The sequence below is a fragment of the Apteryx mantelli genome, chromosome 3, assembly GCF_036417845.1.
Source record: "Apteryx mantelli isolate bAptMan1 chromosome 3, bAptMan1.hap1, whole genome shotgun sequence".
NCBI classification, from domain to species: Eukaryota; Metazoa; Chordata; class Aves; order Apterygiformes; family Apterygidae; genus Apteryx; species Apteryx mantelli.
The window spans coordinates 52,805,725-52,826,069 of NC_089980.1; the positions used below are offsets into that span (position 1 = coordinate 52,805,725).

A 20,345-nucleotide genomic window follows, 5' to 3' on the forward strand; every position below is an offset into this window, starting at 1 on the left:
ATTTTTTCTGTTCTTTTCTCCTTCCAACTTAAATTCTGAGGTTAAGGTTTGTGGGTCTTCTTCAGTAGTCTTGACTTATACATGATGTTCCTGCATCACATTAATTATTCCCCTCAATTTCTTGCATCTCTTCATGTAGAAATTCTATTGTGTTGGTTTAATTGTCTGATTTTTTTTGCATTAAGTACAGTCACATTTCCACTACAAGTTATTTTGTTTTATTTTGTCCTAAGAGAATAATCAATGTTAAACTAAACAACAACCATCAGTAACTTTCTATTTTACACTCAGTCATATTACAAAATGTTTTGGATGGCAGCTTCTTCAACCAAACTAATTAACAGTAGAGACTGAAATGTCTCATCAATTAGAATACAGAGATGCTGTGGAATTATCAAAATGAAATGTCTGTTTTCGCGAGTTATGCAGTTCCCTGAGCTCTTGTTGTACTGGTCTGATTTGCAAACTGTCAATATAACTGTCTTTTAACCATTTCAACAACATGCGACTCCCCAAATGGTGACTGGCTAATCAGCCAGACATAGGACCCAGGATGTGTAATTGTTCTACTTATTTTGCAATAGCCATGTTTTGAACACATACAGAATTAATTTTGTTCTACTGTAATGACTCTTCTAACCCACAGAATTAATTTTCTAGTTGTGGATTATTCAAATTACTAATTCTTCATAAAGGAGACAAAAGAATAATACTGACAAAACTAAATCAAGTAATCTGAAAGAAGAGAATGATGGTAAAAAAAAATAAAGAAAAACGTGAAAATCAAAGAAAGATGAAGCCTCCACACCTTTCAAATGTTATTTCTAAATTCTTTATTTCATCTTGGTTTTCTGCCAACTGACAGGTCACATTGAATTTTCCCTTCTTTTTTTTCATTTAAAATAAAAACAGTTCCTTTGAAGTGTCATAATGCACCTTCACCAAGTTTGAGGATGACACCAGATTGGAGGGGGGGTAGTAAATACACTCAAGGGCAAGGAGCACAATAGGCTAGAGGAATGGGCTGACAGGAACCTCATGAAGTTCAGGAAGGACAAATAAAAAGTTTGGCACCTCAGACAGACCTAACCCATGCAACTGTGCAGGCTGGGCATCAATGGATAAAAAAGCAGCTTTGCAAAAAAGAACCTGGGGGTCCTGTTGTACAGCAAGCTAAACATGAGTCAGCAGCGCACCCTGACAGCAAGGAGAGTGTTAGCTTATGGGATAAAAAGCTCATTTGCACACACGTAAAGGAGCACAGGGAGACAGTGGCAGGTGGGGGAACCCAAGTAACACACTGTCCTGGCTACCCCCAGGCCCATCACAGGAGAGCGAGCAGCCTATCAAGGGCTCATCTCCACAAGCACAGAAGAGCACAGAAGCACAAGGGCAGGTGGGGAACCCAAATTACCTACTCAGACATCCAGGCTCCTCCTGGTCTGTCCCAGGAGACCATCAGCCCCATTGTCCAGGTGTGAAGCCCAGCAAGATGAGTCAAAGGGAGTGGCTCTCTGGAGCACCTTTCAGACTAAGGGAGGTTCCTCTCTCCAGTTATAGGACACATTATGGGAGAAGAGCATTTCAGGATTGCGCAAGACTTACAGTACGTTTAGGGGATGAACCAAAGGTTGGGAAGGGAGGAATCTAAGTGATTTGGTGAGGAACAAAAGTGGGAAATTAGAGGGATAAAAGGATAAAAAGAGCCAGTCACCTGTAAACAGGGGGGCTGGTCAGTACACTTGTCTGGCCATGCCCTGCACCTGATCAGTGCAATCTGTTCTATCTTCCTATTAAATTCTTTTTCTAACTATTTTCCTGGGTGAAGGACTCTATTCTGTGTGCACGGACACATGTGGAAGTCTAAGTGCCAGCAACTGAAGTCAGATCATAGGTCATAGGGGCCCACGTGTCTGCAGGGCCAGCAACTGCAGAGACCAGAGCATGTGAAATTAAGTGCCAGCAACTGGAGTGAAGGAGGTATGCAAGCTGGTGTGTGATTGCTAGCACTTATCAAGCCAAACTAGCAGGAGAGTCAGTCAGGCAACTTTGGAGCCAGATACATGCATGTGTCTCTAAAGGCAAAGGAGTTGGCTACCAGAGGGACCAGGCAATCCTGCACAACTGCCAGAAGGACCGTGGGGTCCAGGGGTGAGGGGAGAAGCCAACTGGGAGACCCATTTGTATGTGTGTCTGTGTATCTAAGGGCAAGACTACAGTGAAAGTTGGTTAGCAGGGGGATCAGGTGAGTCCCAGTCAACCGCCAGGGACACTGTAGAGTCTGGGAGTCAACTGAGACCCTTGTCTGTGTGTATATGTGTGCACACATGTGTGTGCCTGTATTTGTCTCTAGAGGTGAGGCACCTGGGAAGAGCAATGATCCAGAACCAGCTACTGGAAGTACTGTGTGTCCAGGCCAGCTACTGGATGGTGAGAGACAGAGAGACAGACACCAGGGATCCAGGGGCCAGGTACTGGGTAGATTGAGCGCTGAGCTATTGGAAGGATCTACGTCATACATATGTATATAAATATATCCCACTAATGGACCTTTCTTCTGACTGGCCAGACAGGGGAACTGGATGAGGCCATTGGTGCTGTTTGTGTTTGTGTAAGTGCTGTGTACATCTGTCTGTGTTGATCTGTGTGGCCAGTTGGGTACATATGTATATACTGTATACGTGTGTTTGTGTGTGTGCATACTAAGAATACATGCTCAACTTCGCTACTTGTTGGACCTGGCAGCATGGAGCTGCAGCAGCCTCATCTCTGTTGGGCCAGTGGATTCAGCACCCTCCCTAACAGAAGGCTAAATATATACTGGGCTGTATTAACCAGAACATGACTAGTAGCTCAAGGGAAGCAATTATTCCCCTTTACTCAGCACTTATCAAACCACATCTGGAATACTACATACAGCTTTAGACTACCCAGTACGAGAAACAAACTGATAAGCTGGAGGGCATCCAAACAAGGCCCACCAAGATGCTTGAGGGCTGGCACACTTGCCCTATAAGGAGAGGCAGAGGGAACCGGACTTGTTAGACTGGAGAAGAGAAGCTTTCTGGGGCACCTAATAGCAACCTTCACATACTTTTGAGGAGATTCTCAAGAAAATGAAGCCAGACTCTTTCCTGAGGTGAACAAGATACAATGATCACAAATAAAAAAGGCAGGGATCCAAACTGACACAGAGGGGAAAAAACATTAGGAAATTCAAGTCCTGGAACAGGTTGCCCAGACAGGTTGTGGAATCTCTGTCCCTGGAGGGTTTCAAGACAAAGTGCTGTGCAGCCAAGTCTGAATTCAGCACTGACCCTGATCTGAGCAGGAGGCAAGATTAGAGATCTCCTGTGGTTTTTGACATCTTAATAATTCTGTGATTACTTCAGTAACAGAAACATCTTTGAGAAGGACTCAAGTAACCAAACATTTGTGATCAACAGAATACCAACAGTGCCTGCTCTACCAAGGAAGAAAAGTCATGCATTATGAAGTCAGATATTGATGACAAGCTTTTATCTATTTGTATATTTTAAGGCAGCGAAGTGAATCATTAAACAAGTCATCTCCAGTTAAATGGGGTCAATAATGGATGGAGGAAAAGTGTAGAGATCCTCCTGTCCAAAGTTCCTTCCTAGACCAGAATATTAGTTTAAAAAATATAATCACACAACCCTGCATTAACTTCTTCTAGGTAGTAGGATATGATGTGGAAGTTGAGCTGCCTGTCTGCTAGTGCTATCTGTCAAGTGTCTCTTTTATTTATTTTTTACAAATGGCATACAGCAGTGATGTGGACAAATGGGTATCCTTCAAAAAGGAAAGCAATAAATCACTCAAAGCAAAATGCAAACAAGCATTCTAAACAAAATAACTGTGACTGAATTTGCAATATTCATGGATACGAGTCTGAAATTTAAAATATGCATTTTGTTGCTTAGTTTTTGTATTTTTGTATTTGAATTGTTATTGTATTTCACATTTTAATATGACATATAAGTTAATACTTTTTTTATTAATTGAAGAAATCTGAACTATGAAAATTTAATTACTCTTTTTAACTTTTTCTTTGTTTTAACAGACAAGCTGATATATCTTCATTTGTGTCTGAAGAGAACAAACAATTAATATTATATTTTTGTTAATATGATCATAGTCAATTTCATAGAGCAAAAATGACCTATACTAACCTATGTGAGCGCAAAGGAGAAGGAATGGGGCAGAGGAATCCTTTGATTAACAAACAGGTGCACCACAGAGTCATCCAATGCATTGAGCTCAAAGAAATTCCCAAAGAGTTGCATGGGCAAAAAAAATCCTTTTCCCTCATGAAAAAAAACAGAGCGTATTCTCTTCTACTTTGACCAGATACGAGGATAAGAGCATTTCCTTGTTTTATGACTGTAAGCTGTGTATCTTTATTGGGACAGTATTTATTATTGATAAAAAGTAATCTCCAGGTTACTTAGTTGGGGAATTATCTAAAATTATTTAGAAAAATTACTTTTAAAGCTAATATAATTTTAAAAATAAATATATTCAGAAACGACGTACCACAGTGTGCCATTAGGTCTTCATGGAAATCCAAGAGTTGATCTCGAATTTCTTCAGGGCAAGGACAATCATTTTTATCATCTTTAAAGTTCAGCAGCATGTTAATCTTAAAACAAAGCAAAGGAAAAGCAGGCAACACTGATTTCTATACGCAAAACTATGAAATCAAAAGAACTCTGCCATACACATAGCACAGGAAAACAATAAATGGTTCACTGTAAGCTGTACCTGTTCCTGAGGTGGGGAACGAAATTCCTTTGTTTTTCTAGCTGTCAGGGCAGCAGACATATTCAAGGCCTGCATCACTTCATTGTACCGGAAGCGCTGATTTTGTTGAAGCCTGGCCACAAAATCATCAGAAAATGCTACAATGGCTTCTATCCGGTGTCGTACCTGGCAATCACACAGGTACTGGAGTAGATGACACATCTGAGAAAACAGTATCAGAAGAACAAAAAGAGTAGGCAAGCTAAGAAAACTCTGCTGTATGTTATGTAAACAAGGATGGATCCCTTACAGCAGCAGTTATTGTCAGATGAACCGACTGAAATCTTAAATGCAGTCATCTACTGCATCTGAAGTAATCTGTAATATATCCTGGATCAGGACTAATTAATATCTGACATATGCAAGAGATTTATGTGCCTCAGACCTAAAGGAGTAGGAGTTTCATTTACTTGTAAGACAGTGGATTTGCTCCTTGCTTCTAGGGAATTTCCTTGTGTCTAGATCCACAGAAATGCAGAATTCCTTGTTAACTTAATTTAGAAAGTGATTCTACTTAATGAAACAAGAGCTATTTGATCCACAGTATACAACTTTATTTTATCAGGAAGATATTAATCTTGTAGTTTCCTGTAAGTAAATTACTTCTCTATTCAAACAACATCAGACTGCTGTATTCCTTTAAAGAGAAATTACCAGGTGAAGAAAAAAGGATGTGTGAAAAATGGTAACAACCACTAACACAGCAGTATTGTTACCTGTAATTTAACAGGTTCAGGAAGTTTCATCTGAAGGAGTCCTTCCTTTGGCACTTGCTCCCCTTTGGTTTCTTCCTCTCCTTCTTCTGCCTTGAGTTCATCTGAACTCAGCTCCTTCTCTGAGAAATCACTTTCATCCTCCTGACTCATAGCTTCTTTGAAAACCCGGGGCTCAATCAACTGCAAGATGTGTTTCAGATCCCCATTATGGAAGATTCCCATAATTAGGAGGGTGTAAAACAGCTTGATGAGAGGGACAAAAAGAAATTCTGTAGAGCCTCCAACTGGATCTCTAACATGGAGGCTGCCCTCCTGAACAGCTTCAGTCAGCATCTCTATTGTTTTGGCCTTTAAGATTTCCAGAGGGAATTCAGGACTGAACTGAAAGCATTCACTGCTAATGCTTACAAAACTTGGGGAGGAGAACTGCATTCTCGGCCTTAAGGAAGTGCTAAGTCCTATACCAGGGAGGCCATGTTTTTTGTTTTCATCAGGAAACAAGGTAATACTCTTGGTCTCATCTGTCATTGGAACAATAAATTCATTATTCATCATTAACCTGGCAGTGGCATAGGTATTGAGATGGATGTCAATAAGTAAGTCATAATATCCTGCACGTAATAATCCTGGCATATATTTATTCTCAATAGCATACAGGAGCTGAGACTCATCCACATGGCTACACATAGCATGGGCCACCCGGTTGTTCCCTAAAGCACAAACAGCTGAATACAATCGGAGGGTATGATAGTGAAATTTCAGCAATTCTTCTTGTTCTATCAGCTCCAAAATATCAATTGTCCTGCAGAGGAAAAAACAAAACAAAACAAAACAGTAAATTCTGTATCAGGGTAACAACTTACCAGTGTGAAGGAGTTCAAAATTCTACCTAAGGACTTTCCAACTTTCATGTGATAAACCCTGTTAACCCAAGAATCATGGACCAAGAATGACGTTGAGCTAGGTATTTATCCAAGTCACTCCTAAAATACAACTTCAGTTACCCTCAGTGGGGAAAGATCCAACTGATGTACTTAAAAGAGAACACTTACTCATACTACAAACAAGATTTTGAATAACCGAAAATCATCTTTTTAATCCAGTATAGGATGACACATTTATATCATTTATCCTTTTTAGATCTGGGGTTGCACAATGACAGCAGACTAGCCAGTGTGCAGGACTTTTTTTTTTTTTTTTTAGAATTCTTAATTTTTTAGTGATTTTATTTTCAGTCTCAGTCATTAGCACTATATTTAGACATTTGGGTAACAAGGAAATCTGAAATCTACATTTTTCCAATTGTTTCAATTAAAGTTAGGAAAATTAAAGTGATAGAATAGTTTCACTGGCCACATATTTTAAGAAGTTCTCTAAGAAAAACAGATCTTTGTCTATCTTGCAGATTATCTTTAATAACTTATGATCTCAGTTTCTCTTTCATTGTAGTTTAAAACCCAAATACACTGTTAAAGAGTTTAGAGAGAAGCTACTACAGGTTAGAAACAACAAAAAGATGCAGATTTAAAAACATTTAATAATAAAATAAAATAAAATTTTAATGCTAGCTAAGTCAAAACATATTGCTTCTACTTACATGTATTATACATACAAATAGAGAGAAAAAGAGAGACAGGGACCTGGGCTTCTCTTACAGAAAAATTTACGACATGTCTAGTTTTATAGTCCTAATCTAGCCCCAGTGTACTTTCACATATAAACAACATCAACCTGTTTTCTTCTGGAATATGAAGGGCCATGAACTGCAAAGGATTCAAGCACTGTATCATCCAGCCTTGACGTTCACTGATCCGAGAGACATCAACCTTCAGGAAGTGGTTTGGCACTCTGCTCCAAAGCACGTGAGTCAGAAACTGGACATGGAGACGCGGAGGGCATTGGGAGACTGGGTTTTTGTGTTCACTTTTGAACAAGCCAGCAGATAATGGCATCACATTCTGGAGAATTCCAACATAAGAGACAATCAGCTTCATCATCTTCAGAAATAATGAATATGTGATATTTTTCAAGACACAGAGTCAATGGATAGTATAGTATAGCACAGTGTAACAGGAGAGTAACATTTTCAGTAGTTTGTAAAACCAGCTGGTAACTGCTGGCCAGCTAGTGGCACAATAGCATTCTCCACATTTTTTCTAAAATAACTAAATATGAAATAGAAACTCGAATGGAATGTGTATTGGGATCTAATAATTAGCTTCCATGGACCAGAGCTCTGAACTTCACCCTTCTCTTACCTCTTCTGATTTCTCAGACATCCACATATCCAAAACAAGGAAGTCAATTTCAGTTCAGTTTTCTTAAGTGTACTGTTTAAATGTATCTTAAAATTCTTTTAAAGCCTAACCTAATCTGCATAGCATCCAGTCATCCATGGCTCACTTTATAAAGTAAGAGATTTGCCTTACTGACCCCAGTGACTGAAAGCAATTTATGTTATCTGCCTAATTCAGAAACACCTGGTTTCATTTCATCATGAAGGATGAGATGGAGAAACTTTCTCAGGGCTTTGCAATATCCCCTGCCCATTCATATCAGTTATAATCCTTCTCATCCTATGTACTATATTTTAGATACATGAATTGAGTTCAGCATAAAAATGACAGCAGTGAAAACACTTGGACTCATAAAAATGTTCCCAGTAAGAACACACTGTACAACAAATGGCAAAAATCAATGATTACCTGATATGATGTATTATTACTCCTAAATTTGCACAAAAATTAAGCATTATTTACCTTTATTCTTCCCAATTCAAACTGGAAAACATTGGGGCTTGTAGCTTGAGCAAATACAGCAGGAAATAGCTTAGTACTTGGTTCAACCTACATGAAAGATGCAAAAATATATATTCACTGAAGACAGCAAAATACTGTTAAATATTAGACACCCCCCCAACATCTGCACTGACTGCCAGTAAGTGCAAGCCTGTGAATAAAACTCCAGAAAATCCTAACAGGATGGAAAAATTACCATAAAAGTTGCAATTACTTTTTCTTCCCATCTTGTAACAATCATACTCATAAAATTCAGTCCGAGGTTTTTTGTTCCCCCCTCTCCACTGGAAATCGTCATCAAAAAATACTCACCTGATAGTATGTGCCTAGTTCCTTGCCATTAGCTGTGAAGGTCAGCAGACCACTGGCAGCATCAACCAAGCAACCAATCTCCAGCCCATTATTATTGCGTCCTTGTCCAGGACTCATGCTCTCTCCTGCACACACCATATAGCAGTTGCTGCGTTTGATACTGAATGTCAAAAGACAAATTTATTTATGGATGGTATGTAAACTTTCTGTAGAAGCCTAAAAATAAATTTGTGCTGCTGCAACCAATGGGGCATGTGGGTGAAAACAGCAGGTCCCGCCAAAATTCAATGAAATCGAAACCTCATAATTGAAAAAATAAAAAGTGAAGAAGACAAAACAAGCAAAAGCTCAAATCATTAGCAAAACTTTAAGAGACAAAATTAACATTGCAAGTTAATATTTTATAATATTTAGTGTTAAGCATAACATATAGAGTTTTCTGACATGGACCATAAGCAGAAGTAGTGACAGAAGCTGTTCTTGTACTAATTCTGGCCTGCCCAAAGCCAGAAAGTTCCAAAAATATGACAAGGGAGAGCTCTATTTTGCACAAATACAGGATCATGTTCTGAAATGAATGACTGAAACTACATATAAAAGCTGTACTACTCTTGACTTTTTTCAGTCTATTAATTTTACTAGATCATTATTCTACTGATCTTCACAAGCAAGAGGAGAAAACAAGTTATAAGGGGACCACACGAGTCTGCACTTTTTGATATTACATTCATCCAATTCCATTAAGTGGAGTAAAACTACAGTTTATACAGTTGTTAGTCGCCTTTATAGATATAAAATATACATTTTTCTAAGAAAATTTTAACCAACCTCTCATGAACCTTCCCCTTTTCATCTCCCAGTGTAACTGTGACAGTGCGCACTCTGTCCAAGTCAAAGGTTGTGTCATACTGATGGAAGTCAGATGTAATCCAGCCCACCCAGACATTAGCAGGTTCTTGACCAGGAAATATTCTCACTGAATAATAGTACTGTCAATAAAAACATCATGTTACAAAGTGTTAATATTTATTTTCTATTGTATTATTTTGATTCAGAATTAATTTGTTGCTCTAGAATCTGAAAATGTCATCTCTTGAAAACTAGCATAGACTTGTTCAAGTGCAAGACAAGCACTTGTTCATAAGACAAGCAACATAAGGATAGCAACACAAATCAAAATACAGCCAAAAAAACATGCATGTTAAAGAAAAAAAAAAGGGAAGACAGTACAGATGCAGCTATAGGCTTGTACTGTAGGCTTTTGCATTGTAGCATTGTAAGTTATATTTGTATTGCAGCTACAATTTTTACCCTGTAGATAACTAGCAGCCTGTAGTATGCTAATATCTTTTGGAAAGAGGAGAATAAATACGAAAGAGCTGTATTTTGTCTTCAGACACTGAAGAGTGAGTGCTTATGGAGCTGATCTCAGTGAAAGGCACTCAAAACCCTTATTACTTTCACCAGGAATTCCATGAAAAAAACACTGAATAAAATGAGGACAGAGGTGTTCAAATGGTCTTGAACACTGATCTGTTGGTTTAACACACTCTGCATTTATTTTTCCTCTCTGACGCTCAGTGTTTCAATAATACTTTCAAAAACAGACTCAACTGAATTTATGGCTCTCCATATGCAAATTATTTTAGATTGACTATCAAGTCAAAACAAAATGAATGTAGCAGTCTCAACTACTTAGTAATGCAGGACTACTGCAGAAATTTACATTTAAAATTTGGCCTGAAAAATCACGTTTTCTGAAACTCTTAATACTGAAAACATGCAGTTGTTCAAGAAAGTAAGCATCTGAAATACAAAACCTAGGTTACCATACCGTGGAAGTTTGCATCAAATAATCATAGTCATCCCTATCATCTGCTAGCACATCCTCAGAAAGTCGTGCAGAGTGGCTTGTGCTATAATCAGGCTTTGTCCTCCTCAGCATAAATCTGTAATAAAAAAAATAAAATCAAAATCTCTATGAAAGACTCAGTAAATCAGTATAAATGCAGATGAATTTTGCACTTATACATTAGTCCTGAATATATAGTATTTATTACATTATTTATTACATTATTAATACATAACACTAACGTATTTATTACTTACCCGCAGTTCAAAACAGAATATTTTCTTCAGAGAAGAGAAGGAGATAGACTCATTTTTAAAAGCACTTAAATAATTTTTTATTAAACTGTATATTCAAATCTCCTTTGGAAACTGAACCCTTCTTAACTTAAAAAGAATTATTAGGCTGTTAAGCATTTATGACACTTCGGAAAAGGAACCTGGAATCTTAAATTACTTTGATGCTTTTAAAAATTTCATCCACACTTCCATATTTATTCTGCATTTGAAATATTTAACAAAGTAACTTTGGTAAAGAATGGTAGAAAAGGAATGGAAAGCTGCTGGTTGCAGTAATGTATCTGTGCAATGGCCCAGTGTTAGCATCTCCACAGCACCATCAAGTAGGTCCTTTGTTCATTTGATTATGTAAGAAAAGTTAGGGAGAACGAACATGTCAGCTAGAGGATACTCTTGCCTCACTTAATGAAGCAAATGACCTAAGAAGCTGATTTTCGCTACAGATTATCTAAACATCTTCAGCTTTTTGAAAGTTTTGTGAAAAATTCTCAGTCACTTCAGAGATTTTCTAGTTCTGTCAGAAAGGCTTTCCATGGCTTTAGAGTGTATTTCATCTGAGGATCTCAAAAGCCTTCACAATGAATCTAATGATAGGTCTCTAATAGCTGGAGAAATGTTTTCAGGTTTTTGCTTAATTTTGGTCAGTATCTTGCAGATGATGCAACTTAAGCACATGAAGATTAACTGTCCCACTTACTGTTATATCCAAATTTAGGGCAGAACTAGGGTAAAATCTCCGGAGACCTGACTGGCATTTTCTTCAACAATTCAAGAAAAAAAGATGCCAAATATGCTACTGACCTTTGTTTAAGACGTGAAGGTTTTTCTTGAGCGTAATCTTTATGATTGTTTAACTCTGGTCTTGTGGCATCTTTTTCTCTTTCTGTCCGGTCAGGCACTAGATGACCATGAGCAGTTTTCATTAGAACCTCAAAATCAGAATCAGCATCATAATCCTCCAAGTCATTCTTAGGGCCAAAAAGACCAGTGCCTGGTAACCCTCCTGCAGCTGTTCTGGAGAACACCTCAGCGCATTCAATAGGCATACTTAATCGAAAAAACATGACGTCTGTTTTACTGTTCTGTGAACCAAAGGACTTCTGCGTGACCTTCAGGCAGGGACAGCTGTCTATGGTGCCATCAATTCTCATCACCTATCAAAAATAAAGACGTATACATTTAGAAGCTGATGCTTTTCTCACCCTCCCAAATATTCAAGTTATGTTTTTAGAATAAGAACCTATGACATTTTAAAACAAATCAAAACTTGCAACAGTACACTCAGATACATTGTAATCATGTACGATCATTTTAGGGGGAAATAAATATTATGTTATAGGGAGTGGAGGTTTTTGCTGTTTCTCTTTTAAAAAAGCACTCACAAAATATAAATCCAATCTTGGGAAGAACAACAAAAAACAACTAATAAAGTATATATGTAAGACAAAAAACACAAACTACATTGTGATACACATCAATAGAAAGAAAGGTTCTATTTCATTGATTTCAAAGGGGCTTTATGGTAGGCTTACAAAGCATGGACTCACTTTCGCCAAGCTGCGCAACTGATTGGGACATAACTGTTGACACAACTAGCTCATAAATATTTATTAAAATCAAAAACAATTAGTCATGGAAAATCACAAAGTGTGTGCACCAGAACACATGATACTTGTTACATAGAAAGGCTCACTTTTTCGAAGGTTTTTTTTTATGTACAGGACTCTCACTCACTGCACAAGGAGTTCTTAATGAGGACATCTTGTGGAATTCATCTTTGAGAAGCTCATATTTACACACATGACAGATTTTATGGATGAATAGATACAATGAACCAAATAACTATGTTATTTGCAACTCCACGGAAGGTAACAAGCTTGTAGCAGGTGTAAAATATGTCCAGAACAGGGCTAACATACCAAATTAAAAACCTTGTCTAGAAGTGCAAAAGTAGTTTTATAATTAAAGCATACTCATGGAAAAAGTGTCTACAAAGATTCCAGTAGGGATCACAGACCTCAATATGTTCATGGTTTAATGGCACTGGTAGGAATTGAGGGAGTCTTTTGCTCAGCCAAATGGTGATGTCTCTGTTTGTATTAACAGCGAAGGGCTCATACCCTTCTTGTAAGCCACAGATAGTGAAATATTTTAGAGTGCTGACATCTTTTCCAAAGTTCATTCTTCCCACTTGAGATAAGCCCAGGCTGCACACAGGTAGAAACCCTTAAAACAACAAGAAGAAAGAACATGTGGGTTGTACATCACAAACATAGTGAATTGGTTTCTTCCTGTAACCCAATTAAAAATTATTTGGAAAAAAGGCCAAAAACCCAACAGTATAAGCGCAAGCAGACATCTATAGTACATCACCTCTTATGTATCACCAAGAATCTTATCTCAAATATCATTTTGAAAATACAGGTCTCTAATAGTTAGGAATCTCTTCATTCAGCAGCCAATTCACTTTAGAGAAATATAAGAGAGAACTTCAAGGATTCTGTCAACAAACACTTGGTTAAGCTCTCTGCTAGCATGCCGGAGTGTTATCAGTTCTCATGATTTTACTCTGAGTCTTACAATATTCAATATTCCTTCTAAAACTCCAGTAGTCATGGCATTTTCAGAGAATCTCAAATATCACCTCAAAAGAAATATAGTTCTTGTTTCCAAAACAGCAAAAATAAACTTAAAACTATGCACCAACTTCATGCTGCAGAATAAAAAATAATAAAAAAAACAGAAAATACACTTAATAGCTTTTTATTTTTCATAAAAATTTTGTAGTATTGGAAATGGCAGTATTATACTGTAGCTTCATGAAACTGACGTTTCAAAGAATTTACTTTGAGTCAGCTTCAGATTTGTATGTATCTGTTCTTTTATCGTTTCACTAGCACAAGGAATTCACTTCTCTGCATACAGTCAATGTAAAATCTTTGCACTTTTTAAATAACTATTTTTTTTTGCTCTGGTTCAGAATCTTAGTTTAGAAAACAGGAAATTATGTTATTTCTTCTGTTCCTCTTGCTCCTGTTTTTGAGTTTCCAGCTACAAACAGTTTTGTAAACTTATTTGACCCAGTTAGTAACAAAACACAACAATAAAAAAAACACTGCTAAACAAATGTTAAGTTCAACTCTGCTTGTCTTCTCTTGTATCAATGATAAACATGAAGCTCCCTTCCATTATTCTGGCTCAGGTGAAGCCACTCTAACAGATAGGGAACAGTACAAGGAGGAAATACAAGGGGTTCCTTGCTTTTCTTGAGGCTGTCTGGATAAAAAATGGCAGAACATCTGTTCACAACATGTTCTTTAGAGACAAAGGCAAACTTCACAGCACTGGCTACAGGAATGATTGCTCATTAGATCGAAGATCAGCTATCAATATCACTTTTTCATTTCTTTTTTTATTGCAGATAAGCAAGATTCATGATCATGTATATGTGTGTATTAGGCATGATGAATCTAAGGCCACAGAAGTCCTATAGAAGCCATAAGGCCATACAAGTCATAAGTTGAAGTCCAGATTTTTATCTTAGTAGCAAGGCTCTTAAATCATGAAGCATCAGCTTCTCTCAGTGATCCCACAGATGATTTAAGCAGCATGATTTACATCTATTCTGCTCATGAAAACCCAATGTTAGAAAATAATAAAGAACAATTTCTAGAACTAAATGAAACAAAATCATATTATACAATCCATAACTAGAGAAGTTACACTTGTATAAATAGACATATACAGCAATAGAGCCCAGCAGCTCTACTACGGGAAATTACTAGGCATCCTGATGAGTTAAAGGAACCTATACACTGCTGCAAATGATTTTAAGCAAAGCCAAGAAAATCAAGGGAAGATGATAAACTCTAATCATGGAGATAAATAAGAGGTATAAAAGACACAGCTACATCAGATAGGAATATTCAAAATATGGCTGATATTTACCCTTCCTAAACAGAATGCACATGAGACGTTAATTCTACTTATGCATTTCCTTTTGGGGTCAAAAAAAAAAAATCTCATTGGTGCATTCATTCTTAGGAGTGAAGCAGGTAGTAGCTTTTCCACACGAAAAATGTAAATGAGCATTTGCAAGAATGCCTAAAAGAAAACAAACAAACTGAGAACTAGTCTTACACACGTAGATGTCTCATTGAAGTTATTAATTCAGTTCAGTATTTTCCATCAACTCTAACTGCAGCCAACATGAAATCATGATAATCTCTCTCATCAATACAAATTTCATTGATGCCAGAACAGTACTGTACAGGTAACTAACTCCTGCAAGTAATCATTACTATACAGTAACTGCTCTTCCATATGAACAGAATATAAATAGCAGTACCAATCTTAAGTGTGGAAGCATTACTTTCCTCTCTGGCAACATTCTGCCCTGATTTGGCAACAGCCTACTCAAATGTCATTAAGGTTGTTCAGGATTATTCCCTATCTGGGAAAGATATGACATCTACTCTTCACATTGTTCTTACAGACAGTAAGGAGTGTGCTGGAAAGCAGTTGTGTGTTTTGCTATGGAATACAAATCAACTTTCAAGACCTTTCCACATACAGGTATCCAGTCATATTAGATACGATATTCTGCAGATCCTTTGTAGCCTGCTGCAGGCTACATAAAAAGATGATTTACCCATGGCCTCATTCTTAATCTCCAGGTGCATAACAAGGCTGTGCAGCAAATCTTTTATTTTATTTTATGAAATAGCAAGACAAGTAAAAACAGTACCATCAGAAAAGTAACACTCTAACATTGTCCATCACTTATGGCAAAGGGATAGGACAGCAATACTTCTTATAACATTCCCTGCTTTGGAGAATACAGGATGAGCTTTGTGACGCAATTTGTCAAATACTCAGTACAAACAGTAAAATTCATGCTCAGAGAGAGCATACGTTGACAAAACAAAACTTGGTTTGCAGAGTGTATATGTTCATATAGGAATATAAAGCATGAGCATTTCATATCTACAGTATAAAATTTCTCTTACACAAGTGCATAATAATATGGAATTATTGTTGCATATCCTCTCATCGGCAGCACAACGCAAGACGGCTCATGAGCCTTGATAGTAAGTTGGCATTCAGCCATATTCCCTCTTTGCTGTTCATAAGTAAGTTAAAACTGCAGGACTGATTTATGGTCAGACTATATTCTTCAAAGCTGACCACAGGGCTCTGACAAATCTTTTTTTTTCTGAAGTGAAAAGCCGCTTTCTGCAGCAGCACAACATGCAAACAGTTCACTGATAAGAGACATGCAGAAAGATCTCAGTGCTCTTAAGTAGGAGCCATTAACAAAACCAAACCAAAGCCAGCCTAAAAAATGAAAGCTCTACAAAAGTCATATTCAATCTGGGTATACGTGTGTTTGTATGTACACACACATACATATATACACGCACATCCCATATAATGAACCTTACATGAAATACTCTTAATATTTATAAATATTGATCTGGAGTTATTAAATCTCAGATCAAATAGCGTATGCCTTTGAAATCAGAATAGCAGATCTTTTTCCAAAGGCAAGCTCTTCTCTATATACATGACACTAGAAAACTTAATGTGAATTTAAGGGATATTATGAAAAATCTGAGACACTTGACATTGATGTTAAGTCTATGACATAGTTACCACGGTCTTAGGGCTCCATGTCAAATACGGAACTAATATTTTAGCTGTTTTGGACTCGACAGAAATCTGTTTACATCTGATCCTGTGACTGGAAACAAGTACCACAAAAAATATACCACTGTAATTTCATCAACTTTGAAATCAAAGTAGTGGTCAAACAGGCTGCCTTCAGAATCTCATGAAATTCCAATTCCTCTCAGGATTCCTCATCCCTCTATGGAATTATACTGCCTAATAAATTATAGCAGTTGCCCAGTTATTAAGGATACCAGGATGATTTTATGTCCTATACCACTAACACTAAGCCATTCAGGTATCCCTTTCCCTCAGCAAGTTACTACAGTATTTTAGAAAATCTGCAGGCAATAAAGTAACAGGCATGAGGCTAGAGAGCTGGTGGCAGTTATCTCATTTCAAATCAAATCAAGAATTTCCTAATTTTTGTGGTATGGCAGAAGAAGAAGAAAATAAAATTTCTTCTTCCAAAGCACTTCTGAAAGGTAAAATACTCTGAAATGCAGCTGAAAGTGAAGTGGTTAAGATTCAACAACCTAATTAATAGTCAAAAGACCCATCTTTCCCATGTATTACGGGAATAGGGATCCATAACCCAAAAGTACTATTTTGCACCTACTGCTGTTCAAAAGATTGAACTTCTTCTCTCAGATATAGATATTTGATATATAAGACACAAAATATCAACCTAAAAAAAGGTAACAGAAAAAGATTAAAACTTTAAAATATTTTTTCCTTTTTTTTACATTTCAATAGTTAGAAAATTTTAGGCCGTTATCTATACAATATTTCTCACCCTTTTATGTACCTATATGCACACAAGTATGTAAATTTCTAACAATAAATCAAATTTATAAGCAAAAATACTCTATGGTATAGAATGATTTTGGGGTCTCAAGCAGGCCCACAGCAAAGACTCTTCTTAAGGTGAATGTCCAAGTTTAGACACTAAGTCACTGGTAAGTAACGGGTGTCTGTCCCTATTCTGAGTGTGTTAATTTGCAATAACCACCCTGTTTTTCTACCTGTTACTCTGTTATACAGAATTACAAAGCACACAAAAAAAAGCTGGACCAACAACACCACAGCAACAGGCACAAAACTTACTCTGCTGGTTTCGATCTCCATAAACACTAACTTTGTACCAGCTGGCTTTATACCGGATCTGGTATCATCTCTCCTCCCAGAACTGAAACAAAAGCTTAGAGCCAGCTTAAACTCCCCACTGTGTACTCTCACTAATTTGAAAGAAATTTGATAGCACTTCTACACTTGATCTGGATCAAATTTATATCTTACAGTGACCTGCTGAAGTGTAGATTAAATGTTAACAGCCATGGAAACACAGTCCCAAACACATCTCTGCAAAAAGGAGTCAAAAGGACTGATACTTGCAAAATTCCAAGACCTAACTATCAAATCCTCATCACAAAAGACAGCTGTGAAGTTCACCATAAAAAAGTCCTTGCCTTCTTCACATCTAGCATGTCTCCTTTCCAAATGCTGGCTCCTAACTGAACAGGGCAAGGGACAAGGAGTTAGTTCCAGCCTAGGGGTGGTCCTACAGATCACAGAGAGAAAGCTAAGATAGCAGCAGGAATTTAAGTGTTAACTTTCTTACTAAATTCACTGCCAAAGAAAGCAAAACATATCCTCTTTTTAAGGATTAGGTAAGCATAATAACACACTTTGAGAGGCACACCATATTCTTCTGTTAATTTGCATCTCTTTAGCACACAGGGAGAAACATGTCCTTCCTAGTTTATGGTGAGCATCCAGGCTTCTTGCTGGTATTCTTTGTATTTATTTATAGTATATGCAAATGTGCTGAATATGCCTCAATAAACTTTAATAGTATAACATGAATTTACAAAATAATTGTAAAAAGAGTAAAAGAATTTTTAAATAATTTATTTTCAAGACCCCATAAGTTTGCTGTTAAATTCAACAACCTTGTGTATCAGAGCATTGCTTCAAAATGAAGAGCTGTTACGGGTCCATAACACAAAGCAGGAAGAACAGAAATTCTGCACTGCAAAACTTAATGCAATGACCACTTAAAGCAATTAAAAAGCTCCCAGTGCAGTCTAAAGCAATTTTCTTTTCCGTATAGTTGGAACCCATCACAACAAGTCTTCTCTGTTGCAATACAGAGAAAAACAGGGAGATGCAAAAAAAGGACTGTGTCTTCAATTAATGACTGCGGATTCACCACTGTATCCTAGAAAGTTATCATAATTTATCATATAACATGCTGACCGGAGCCACTGAACCCTTATGGCTCTTTCCTGCTATGCTGGTACTATGTCAATTCTCCTTTCAAAAATCAAAGCACTAACTGTGTTGCAGGATATTATAAATAGGGACAGAGAAGCAAATTATTTGTGTTTGCTGAATACATTAATTTCTGTTTACATCTTATTGAGGGATAAGATCATATCACCAGGAAGCTAAGACTACATTACGAATTGCATGTGTGTGTGTGTGTGTGTGTGTGTATACATACATACATATATACATACATATCTATATATACACATACATATATATATATATAAACACACACACACACACCCCACCTAGAAAAGAAATAAAAGAAGGAAATCAAATTATGCAATGTGTGAGAACAAATCTTTATCAATAGAAATACTGTCACACCTGGAAGACTTAAGTTACACCTAGCTGTTTTATCTTGGTTTAAAGGCATGTGCATACACACATATATCAACAAGCACAGTTGCATTTTTCTTAACAAGCAGCACGCCTTGAATTGCTCAAAAAAATTACAGCCAACATTTGCTTTTCCTTCAGAGGAAATGAAGCTAATTCCTTGTAGCCAATTAGAATTTATGTTGCAGTAGGAATTAAAATCAGTCTGAATTCTTGCTACCAAGGAGACTGAGAGTTTAGGTCTAATATATCACTTTTGGTTAAGGAAAGAATATGTACTATGTTTAACAGCCTTATGGATAGCAAACTAGCACATCTAAATGTCAGACGGGAGAAACTGGGACACTCATACAAACCTAGCTAATGGGCTTTAGGAGAAAATAAGACTTCTCCAGCAGAAACTACAGTTTTGTATCAGAGTCAATATAGAAAGTTACTGGCCCACAAGCGGTACATGTATGGCCACCAAAAAAGAAAGGCTCAGGTAGAGCTGTGGATAAACAGACAACTGGTTACTGCAACAGGCATCCACAAAGCTTAGTTTCAGGAGCAAAAATCTTTTATTTACAAGTCTTTCACCCTTTAGAATATTTTTTAAAATATATTCGCTAATGACAGAAACTACTATGGTGAGTCTTTTCTCCAGATATAGAAGTAATAAGTGCATAAGCTTCCTGTGCTTTGAGCAACAGAGAGCCACAGGAAAGTATATTTAAAAAGAGAGACTGCTGTTTATATATTAGATGCCTCAGCCTCTCTCTTTGGAAATAGGAAAGGAATTCAATGTATCATATCATTCTGGACTGCAGTCCATAACAAACTAAGTACATCTATCAGGAGTACGGAGTATTGCACCAGCTTCTACTCCACTTAGGAACTGCAGTGCTAAAGTTCCTTGACTGCAGTCCATAACAAAGTATTTCTGGCAGAAGTACAAAGTACAGCAAGAAAATTATACTCAACTTACAAGCACCAAAGAAGCTAATGATCAGCCATACATTGTATATATATATAAAATAACTTTCCTTCTACTAATCTTAATCTGTCCATCTCATATTGTTCTAAAGTTCATAAGAACAAGTTACAACAACATATATTGTCCAACATAGTTAAAGCTACACCAAGATATTTTGGCCAGCCAAAGCTACACACTCACTCACTCTTTCACTCAGAAAGGAAAAAAAAGAAAGAGAAAAAGAGGAAGGCC

At 37.1% G+C, this 20,345-nt stretch overlaps 1 protein-coding gene across 1 annotated transcript in view; it reads right to left on the reverse strand.

Moving 5' to 3' along the window:
• RYR2 (ryanodine receptor 2) overlaps window positions 1-20,345 on the reverse strand; it is a 352,195-nt gene that overhangs the window by 155,434 nt on the left and 176,416 nt on the right. Inside the window, exons 30-39 of the mRNA XM_067294572.1 lie at window positions 12,816-13,024; window positions 11,600-11,952; window positions 10,485-10,599; window positions 9,479-9,639; window positions 8,651-8,810; window positions 8,300-8,386; window positions 7,272-7,498; window positions 5,541-6,342; window positions 4,786-4,986; window positions 4,558-4,663 (exon numbers count right to left, since the gene is read on the reverse strand). Of these exons, the coding sequence (XP_067150673.1) occupies window positions 4,558-4,663; window positions 4,786-4,986; window positions 5,541-6,342; window positions 7,272-7,498; window positions 8,300-8,386; window positions 8,651-8,810; window positions 9,479-9,639; window positions 10,485-10,599; window positions 11,600-11,952; window positions 12,816-13,024 (2,421 nt within the window). The remainder of the gene's footprint in view (window positions 1-4,557; window positions 4,664-4,785; window positions 4,987-5,540; window positions 6,343-7,271; window positions 7,499-8,299; window positions 8,387-8,650; window positions 8,811-9,478; window positions 9,640-10,484; window positions 10,600-11,599; window positions 11,953-12,815; window positions 13,025-20,345) is intronic.